This window comes from Onychomys torridus, chromosome 13 (assembly GCF_903995425.1).
Source record: "Onychomys torridus chromosome 13, mOncTor1.1, whole genome shotgun sequence".
Taxonomy (NCBI): domain Eukaryota; kingdom Metazoa; phylum Chordata; class Mammalia; order Rodentia; family Cricetidae; genus Onychomys; species Onychomys torridus.
The window spans coordinates 49,407,734-49,417,552 of record NC_050455.1 but is presented as its reverse complement, the minus strand read 5'-3'; the positions used below and the strand labels follow the sequence as shown (position 1 = coordinate 49,417,552).

The window sequence follows — 9,819 nt, the reverse complement described above, 5'->3', positions numbered from 1 at the left end:
TGTAAAAGCAACAAGGACTCTTCAGTACAGAGCCCTTCCTTTAGCTCTAACCTTGTGTGTTTTAAAGGAACTTCCAGTAGAGTGTGGTGCTTCCTGTGGCAGAGGATCAGAGGTTCAAGGTCATTCTCAGCTACACTGAAAGTTGTCGGCCAGCCTGAGCTTACAGGAGACCCTCTCTCAAAAGCCTAGATGCTGGGAGTGTGGATTTCCGGGTCCCAGTAACTTTTCGATGTTGTTGTTTAGATAATGTTGCTCAAATTAGTCTAGAATTTGCTATCCTCCTGCCTCTACTTCCTGAGTGCTAGGATTACAGGTCTATGCTACCATACCCAATGCCAGCAACCTGAGAGAGAGACAGACAGACAGACAGGTGCGCACGCACGCGCGCACGTGTGCACACACACACACACACACACAGAGACCTGGTCTTGCTATGATGGTCCTCCTGCCTCCACTCCCTGAGTTCTGAGATTATTGGTGTGTGCCTCTTCTTCTATATTTTTAAATAGTTATCCTCTTTACTCAATAATTCTTGGCTGGAGATATATCCTACAGGAACAAACACACAAATGTGTGAACACAAGCATGTTTCAAGTCATGGTTGTCGCAGCATAACTTATAACTGGGAAATTGGAAACAACTTCAGTGTTTACCAGTAACTACTTGAGGGCCTGGAGACACTAAATCGCCCGCAGCTCTCAGGATGGATGGGTTTATGTCTGTATGTTCCCCTGTGTTAAATTACTGTAAAAAAAAAAAAAAACCAAAAAGGTACAATATGCTAGTGGTAGCTTTAAAAATGCTCACAGCTTAATTATATACAAAGCAAAAATGTTAACATAAATACAAAGAAGGAAAAATCCTAGATAAATGTAACAACTCTGCAGTGAAGAAAAAAAAGAATTTCCATAAGATAATTTCCTGTCCACTGAGTAGCCAGGCAGAAAGAATGTTTAAAATGTTGGCAGAATTTAAACCATGAAAACACGTATGAGCTTTCGAGTGTGGTGGTATAAATTCTATAATAATTATAAACTTAAGACACCGTCACAAAATGAGTTAATTGATGCAAACCTAAACAATGTACTCAGATACGCAAAGGCCTTATGCAGACAGGGCCCTAATCCAGAGAGGGGGTGTTGACAGCGGTTGGGAACACTTCACGGGGCACTCAGGGCCCCACAGCAACAGCGTTCCTCAGTGTTGCCCTCTTTTTCCAGGAAAAGGACCCCTGGCTGAGAGCTCAGTGGTGGAAGAATTGAATGGACCCAGTGGCTCATGTGTCTGGGAGGAAAATTCCAGCTCACTTATTTTCCCTGTGTGGAGAGGCCTCGGAGGGTCAAGCTGGTCTCCAAATATTTTTCATTATTTTTACCCAACCCCAACGAGACTGGATAGAAACATGGAGAAAGGCGAAGCGTACACAAGGAAGAGTCGCCCCTGCCACACCCCTCCACTTGACCTCTTGCGACCTGAGTCAGGAGTTTCTACATACAGACTAGAAACTTCCCTACACCGAAACCATATGCAGAACTATACTCCCTTCCTAAGAATACCACAAACAAGGTTATAAACACAGCTGAGAAAACACGCTTGGGATAAAAACAGGTCTTCCTCTCTTGGTGGGAACCTGCGTCAAGCAAAACTACGTTAGTTTTTAAAGTTTGATCTACGAGGCTGGAGCAAGTGGTTAAGAGCACTGGCTGCTCTTGCAGAAGACCTGAGTTCAATTCCCAGCACCCACATGGCAACCCACAACCGTGCGACCTAACGCTCTCTTCTGGCCTCTGCAGGTACTGCATGCTCGTGCACGAGAACCACCCATACACACAGCTTGAAAAAGTAAATTGTGGGGAGCAGAGGAAGCCCTGGGTATATGAAGGCTGGAGTGAATGTGTGTTGCTTATGTGGGCATAGCCTCAGACCTGAAAAGCTTCAGACCTGGCAAAGCCTTCCTCTAGTTCCTGTGTGGATGGTGACCATGTGTACAGAAAATGTCCGCTGTTCTTCCACTCATGTTTACCACCTGAAGACACCTCCCTACCGAAATTAGCTTAGACCACCTGATCCCAGCTCTTTCCGTGTGTCTGTCTGTCTGTCTGTCTTCACTCCCTTGCCACCCCAGTCAGGCCAATCCTGGGAGTCATTCAAGGACGGGGCAGTAAACATATCTAAGAGAAAGAAGGAGATGGAGAGGCGTAGGGAGAGAGAGCGAGCGAGCCTGTCTGCTTTTTCCCAGCACACACAGAAAAGCTCAAGATGGTCCATTACTCCAGTTATGGGAAGGGGAAATCTGACGCCATCTTCTGGCTTTTGTGGGTATTGCATGCAAATGATAGCGGATCTCTGTGAGTTCAAGGCCAGCCTGGTCTACAAAGCGAGTTCCAGGACAGCCAGGGCTGCACAGAGAAACCCTGTCTCTCGGAGGGGGATACATTATCTAAGTTTTTGTCTTAACTGAAGTTCTTCCCTGAGTGTATGCCTGAGGAAGTAACCTCATGAATCACCCTGTGATTCCATTCATTCATATAAAAACGTTTCCAGTAAAACTGTGAATCGTCCAACACGTCCAACACATTTTTCTTCTCCCTCAGCCTCAGTTATGGATTACCTACCTTAAACAGCGTAGTTCCAAGAGCCCAGATCACGTACATAGCTGCTGCCGAAGCCTTTATGTGTGTTCTTCTGGTGCTCACATGATGCTCTTCGAGCGTGTCTGTCCTTTGGCCTAGTCAGTGAACTCTCTGATTTTGTTGCACTTCGACTTGTCCTGAAACTCTGTTGTATGGAAGTCAAGAATCCCTTCTGTGTAGAGGCCCCTGGGACTCTGAGGGGCCCTCCTCAGGCTGTGTTCAGCTATACCCCCCTGGATGCTGGTGACACTGCGGGTTACTGAGCTCCTTCCTGCACTTTTTTTTTTCTTTCTCGGAGCTGAGGACCGAACCCTGGGCCTTGAGCTTGCTAGGCAAACACTCTACCACTGAGCTAAATCCCCAACCCAACTTTTAATTCACTCTTTTCGGGGACCCACACATCCAGAAAGGCCTGGAATCAGGAGATCAGAATTGGGTCCCCAGCTATCAGATACCTGTTTCTTTACCACCCCAAGCTGATGTTCCACAGTTCCTTGTCAGTCTGGCACAGTGACTCCACTGGGAAAGTCGCTCAGAATTCTCATGTCACCTCAACTTAGCCCAGCGTCCTCAGGACTGAGGTGGGGATGAGAAGATAATGTGCCTGCTACGGTCAGTCAGCCTTGGCAGACTAACGGTTGGGTAAACGGCAGCCAAGGTTCTAGCATGCTGTACTCTCAGTGGCCTTGACAATTCTATTCACCAAGGAGGAACTGAGGTCTGAGGATGTCATACACCCGTAGTCTTTATGAAGCAGGCTGAGATGGGGAGTTGGGGTTCCTTACCTCCAAGACCCAGGGTAAGGGCAATCTCAGACACAGAATGTGAGTTCTGCTCTTTGCAGGGCAGATTGGGATATTGCCTTATTCCATGCCTGCCACAGCCGGGAGAGAAAGGTGTGTGTCACGGCTTGGGATGTCCTCTAAAGCCAGGACTCCAGAGAGGTACAGTGTGTAGCTAGGTTCTCTAGTCAGGTGGTTTTCTCTACTCTGTCTCAGCTGCCTCTGAGTCAGCAGCTCGCCTGTGAGTCAGCGCCATCCCATAACTCCACTCGTACTCCCTCTGGGAGCCACAGCCTGAAGCTCCAAAATGAGATATCCTTCACACACCTCCAGAGATGCCCGCCCCTCAGCTCACATAGGACAAGGGAAGGCCCAAAGACATGCAGCAAGGGGTGACAGGCCTCAGGCTGAAATATGCTTCCACCTCAAGTGACCCTGCCAAACAGCTGAGGTGGGAGGGTCTGGAACCTCCCAGCCTGAGTTGGAACCCTCTCCCCATGACCTGTCCCAGAAGTTCTAATGCCCCTAATTCTGAGCTGCTGTCAGTGTCCCACGGACCAGTGTGCTGTAGGCTGGAATCAGCAAAGGAGCCCACAGCCAGGACCCAGCAGGAATCAGGATGCTTATCTCATGCCAGACCCCACAGTCTCTGGGATGCTGAAGTTACCTGGGTCTGCACCCCTCTGTCCTCAGCCACAGCCCGGTTCCTCCCTCCATCACACTGACCCCTGTCCCTCCTCTCCCCTCCACCCTGTCTCCTTCCTTAATTTCTCTTGTTTTCTGTCCTTCTTGGGTATTTGGTCCGCCCTGCTCCTACCTGGGTCCCAGCGACGACTCTCAAGAACCTAGGGTTCAGACTCTGGTAGGCACCTCTCCATAAGCCACCCCAGCGCAAGTCTGGTTGTGGGCAAGAAGTGGGCCGGAGAGGGTGACTCAGCTTAGCGGCCAAAGCCAGAGCACATGGTGAGGCAGGTGGGGATGGGTGGGGGGAGGTTGGACCATCTCTGTAAGCCCTTGCTCTGCTTCCAGATACCACAGCCAGAAAAGCCTCACCTCACATCTGGAAACCCAAACACAAGTCCTAGGTGGTCACCCAACCACTTCCCAGGATGGGAGGAAGTGAAACTCGCTTTTAAAAAATAAGGTGAGAGTGGGAGCTGAAGGGACCTCTCTGTGACAAACTGTCTCCCCATTCCTGGACATATAGACCCAAATCTAAGAGATCAGTCTTTCAGTGAGAAGCACCAAGTTTAATATTACATTTTTTTCCCTTTAAAAAAAAGTAGAGATAGGAAAACTTAACAGCATATAAAATAGCACTTCCGGTGTCTAATGCGAGTTATCGTGAGTCCTACAAGTACATGTAAACCTAGGTGATTACATCTTTGGTACCGTTGTGAGCAGTACTCCCCAGCCTCCAGCAACCTCTGCTGCTCCAGGCAGGGAGCTGCCAGCCAGCAAGCCAGCATGGAGGGCCCCCAGAAGGGCTGACTTCTCCTCCCCTGATCCAGCCCACTCCTCCCTCACTCCCCAGGATCCTCCCATGTCCGCTGGGTCAGGGTTAGTGAGGAACCACTGCCGGATGCAGGCAATGACAAAAACATTCCCGTGTGGTACTGCCTGCAGACTGGGACAGCTGCCAGTTAAGATGGCACCCCCCACAGCGCCTACTTCTCATGCCCATCTCAAGCCTCCTGTCCTGCATGGGACACATCTGTCCTCGCTTTCCATCATGTCTGTCCACACTCCTGGCGACAGTGGCCTGAGGTGACCCGGCTTGCCTTCTCTGCCACTCTTGCTGGCTCCAGAGTTTATCATGGGATGAAAAGGGTCTCGTGGTCCTTCTGTATCTTCAGGACATCTGTAGGGGGGTTTCCTAGGACACTGGTTGTTACTCCAAGTCAAGGTCATGGCAGTTGCACTTGGGGACCTAAAAAAGAGGCTCAGTTCCTGAATCCCCAGATGTGGTGTGTGTCTGGAATCTTCCCGGAGTTCAGCTGATTCCCAGAAAGGTGGCTTAGGGGCTTGACCCCACTTTGCCTGGCTAAGTGCAAACCCCTGGAACACTCTAGAACTGTAGTTTTGACAGGGGACGCAGAGTCGATGAGTCCAACTTGGTCATTTTTCAAAGGGGAAAGAAAACTGGTACCCAGAGAGAACAAGGGTTTCACAGCAGTTCAACGCAGTCGGGGGTCTGGGGGGGGGGCTCGGAGTGGCTTCAGGGAGGCGCTTAGCATATCACAGGCATTGACTATGGGCTGCAGACTCTGGTGGGCAGGTCAACTGAAAGTGATGAGCAAAAAGCTCTAGGGCCGATGAGGATGAAAGGCATGGGTACTTCTTGTGGCCAGGTGTGCCCTGAGTGCCCTGGGCAGGGTTGCAGGCCAGAGCATCCTGTACTCAGTTCAGCCTCTACCCCTAACAATGCTCATTAAGCATGGCTAGCCCCAGACCAGCTCGGGCCCGGGAAAGTTAAGACTGGCACCAGGGGAAGTGAGCTCTGAATGAAATGACCTTGTCCAAGGCTGCTGGCCTCTGTTTGCCCAGGAGCCAGGCTGCAGGTTCTTGCGAAGATCAAAGTGGAGGGATCCAGCTGAGGGGCAGCTGGCTCCACAGGAGGAAGCGAACACACTACCTTACACCCGTGACTCTCTCCAGGAATCCAGGTTCCCTCCGCACCTGTCTGGTAGCCAAGCCCTACCGAGTCCCCTGGAAGAGCCCTGGCTCAGAGTCTCCTGGCCTTCCAGAGGCAGAGGCTCAGTCCCTACATTTCTCTTGCCTCCTAAGCTAAATTGGTCCTTGGGTGCCGCACACCATGGGGCCTTCTTCAAGGGGGCAGCTGGTGGCGATGCACAGTTGGGAGGCCAGGCCAGGCCAGGCCAGGCCAGGAGGGTTGGGTGCTGGGAGGCAAATGGGCGTTTGGGGCAGGGTAGGGTGGGGCCAGTCCCTACAGGAAGCTGTCCTCTGCTTCAGCCTGAGGTTCCTGGCAGCTTGAACCCTGTGGCTGCTCCAACTCTGCCTCAGGCTCCGCCGGTGGCTCTTCTTGGAGATCCAGGGGGCTGTCGCAGGAGATGGTCGAGGAAGTGTTGACTTCATTCAAGGTGGAGCTGGAGGAAGGAAACAAGTCAGGAAGGAGCTGGGGAGACCCCAGGAAGATAATGACAGCCTTGTCTAAGGGCTTTCTGTGTACTCACTTTCCATACTGAGAGGCCTGCACCCCGGGGAAGCACAGCCTGGAGAGTTGTTCCACAACACCCAGCAAGTGAGTCTGGAAGCTAGAACTCAGAGCAGGACCATCCAGCTCTCCAGTTTCTTTCTCATCCCCACTTGCCTTCAGGACCCGTGAAGGCCTGCATGTACTGCTAGTTCCCATGGAGAAACTGAGGCTCACAGAGACAGGGCCTGTCCGAGGTTCATAATGGCAGGCTAGAACTGGAAACCAGCATGTCCCCTACCACTCTCCATGGGTTGAATCTTGATTTGGGGAGTCCCCATTCCAGCTTGACATCAGTCTAGGAAGCGGTAAGGCTCCCCTAGAGCCGACCCCACAATGGACTCGGTACAACCCAAGGCAGACCATGTTTCTCTTCCCCTGTCTGAGTTCTAAACTGAATTTGCAATCCCTCTATCTCCTACAACCAGGTTCCTTGGAGCCCTCTGGGAACCGTGTCAAGGGCAGCCATGACCTACAATAACAGCTGGGAAATGTTAAATGTTTCCTCTTTGTCCTCGGGATGAACACAATATCTGAAAAGGATCCTGTGGGTACATCCTTAAAAGGAAGAGCTACCTGGCAAATGAGTTCCTGAACATCTGGTTTCTTTCCAATCTGCCCTTCCTGCCGGCAGCTTCGAGGGCTGAATAAACTTAATAAGCTTCAGCCTCTGCTGGCCACTGGCAAGAGTTAGTCCTTACTCTAGCTAGCTGTCAGTCCTTCTGTGTCAAGTCGGGTACACACACACACACACACACACACACACACACACACACACACACAGTACTCGTGAGTGCCTGGGGCCAAAGAGTTAGGGTGTCTACCTGGCAAGGCTGGGGGAACCCTCTAGGAGGCCCTCGTCGGCAGCATCAGGCTTGGGGTCAGGCAAAGGGATAATGTAGTCATTGTCACCCTCATTGGGCTGCACAGCAGTGTAGAGGACAGAGCTGGTGTCCAGGGGAGATCGGAGGCTGTGGAAGCCTGGCAAGCGGGCTTGAGACCTCAGGATGGCTGGGTGGTCACTTCTCAGAAACTCCTCATCCACCTGCTGGTACTTCTGCTCCATAGGACAGGGAGGGAAGAAAAAAAAATGGGTGTGAGATGGGCAACGTCTTAGAGACTCTATCCCAGCAAATAAACAAAGGAAGGGATTCTGCTCAAAGCTGCATCAACGAGATGCCCTCTTATCTGGTATCCCAAGGCAAGGTCCATGCTCAGAGTCCCCTAGGGAAGGGCAGGTAGCCAGGCAGCACCATGGCCCTCTCCTACTCCACTTCAGAGTAGACAGACAAGGACTCTTCTCCTGTTGTAGTCCCCCATGGCCTCCTGTTGGGGCTGGCGGGTCAGTGTCCCTTGCTATGAAATACTTGCTTGCGACTCCATTCTGCCTTGATCTCCCTAGAACCACCCCAGATGGGAAGAAGCAAGAAGCCGAGCTCAGGACAGACTGGCTCCATTGGCCCTGTGTGAATCTGGGACAAGGTTTACGTAGTTGCTGGGAGGGCTCAGGAGAGCCTGGGGTCGCTCACACCTCTGAAGGAGCCCCAGTGTTGTTGTGGTGCACAGGTTTAACACACAGGGTTATTGGTCGAACCTCCCTGGGTCAAATTTATCAGCTTCCACATCTTAGTTCTACCAAAATAAATTCATAGCTCTGGCCCAGCCCTCTCTAGCACCATCAAGGAAACTGAGGCCCAGTGTGTGTGAAGAGTATTTCCTCCTGAATACCAGCGCATCACACCAAGCCAATGCACTGGGTTCGGATCAGAACGCTATCTCCCACCCCTGCCTTATCTCCACATACCTTCTTATATCCCTCACCCAGCAGCCTCTCCAGGAGTAACACCAGCTGGGAGAAGGGGGGTCGAGTCTCAAACTTCTCTTCCCAGCACTTCTGCATGATCTCATAGCTGAGGGAGGCAGAGGGAAGGTCAGAGTCCGTGCTTTAGAGGCAGGGCCGTGCAATAAGGTTCAGAGCAAGATGAAGGGAAAAGATGCCAGGGAGGAGCAGCCTGGGGCCTTGTTAACACCATCACTGCTTCTCATCAATCCCTTGGGAAGTCTTCACCACCACCACCACCCAGCTTCCCTCACCCATGTGATTCTGCATGGTCCAAGACACCATGGTGAGCATGTAACCTGAATTTGGCCAATAGGGATTTTCAGCCTCCCCGCTCAGGCCTGGTTCTGATGGCATGTGACCAAACTGAGCCCTTAAAGTTCAGCTCTGGGTGGGGCTGGAGAGAGAAGGCTCAAAGGTTAAGAGCACTTGCTGCTCTTGCAGAGTAGCTGGATTTGATTCCTAGCACCCACATGCTGGCTCACAGTGGCCTGTCATTCCAGTCCCAGAAGGTCTGACACCCTCTTCTGATCTCTGAGAGCATCAGGCATGGATGCGATGCTCATCAGGTATGCAGGCAAAACACTCATGCACTTAAAATTAAATTTAACAAAAAGTCAGCTGGGGGTCTTTTGCTGGAGCAATACAAGCAGTGAGATGTTAGGGTGGTGCTAATGACAGGCACATGAGCAGAGCAGGCTTGAATTTGAAACCAGCACTGTGAAAGTGGAGACCTGGGCTGGGACTGTTCTGAACACCTTGATCCAGTTCTAGCAGGACTTGTCTAGCCTCTGAGCTAGAGTTGCATGCCCTCTGGACCCTCAAATTCCTCCAAGTGCACAAGCTTCCACTCACATCTCGTCAGAGGCATGAGGAGGCTGGGCCATGCGGTAGCCCCTCTTGATGGCATTGTAGAACTGGTCGTTCATGGGCAGCTCTGGATAAGGGGTGCCACCTGTCATGGAACAGAGATAGGGACATTATTGGCTCAGGGTGTGGGAAGTGGCAGGGTGTCCTCTCAGGCACACTGTCCTGGCATATGTGAGAATGTAATACCCGTGGCATCGGAAAGAGAGATGGAAAGAGAGAAGCAATAGGTACCCAAGCAGAGTTTGTGTCTGGGTTTGTTTTGTTTGTCAGAGATGGAGTCTCTATGTAGCCCAGGCTGGCCTCATGTTCTCCATCTTCCTGACTTCCAAGCACTGGGATTACAGATGTATACCATTATAGCTGGCTTCAAGCGTGCTTTGAGATACGTCTAACCCTTTTGGCACTTGGATGGGAAGACAGAGACCCAGAGTTAGTAAAGGACTTGCCAAAGCCATACAGTGGAGAGAGTAGTAGAGCCTG

General features: G+C 51.3%; 1 protein-coding gene across 3 annotated transcripts in view; it reads right to left on the bottom strand.

Annotated features, from left to right (window-relative positions):
- Positions 1-4,644: 4,644 nt before the first annotated feature.
- The window catches only part of Pdgfrb (platelet derived growth factor receptor beta), a 40,334-nt gene continuing 35,159 nt past the window's right edge, over positions 4,645-9,819 (bottom strand). For all 3 annotated transcript variants that reach the window (XM_036204987.1, XM_036204988.1, XM_036204990.1), the window contains 4 exons: positions 9,325-9,424; positions 8,434-8,539; positions 7,454-7,686; positions 4,645-6,522 (listed from right to left, as the gene is read on the bottom strand). In XM_036204987.1, the coding sequence (XP_036060880.1) occupies positions 6,363-6,522; positions 7,454-7,686; positions 8,434-8,539; positions 9,325-9,424 (599 nt within the window). In that variant the 3' untranslated portion in view covers positions 4,645-6,362. The remainder of the gene's footprint in view (positions 6,523-7,453; positions 7,687-8,433; positions 8,540-9,324; positions 9,425-9,819) is intronic.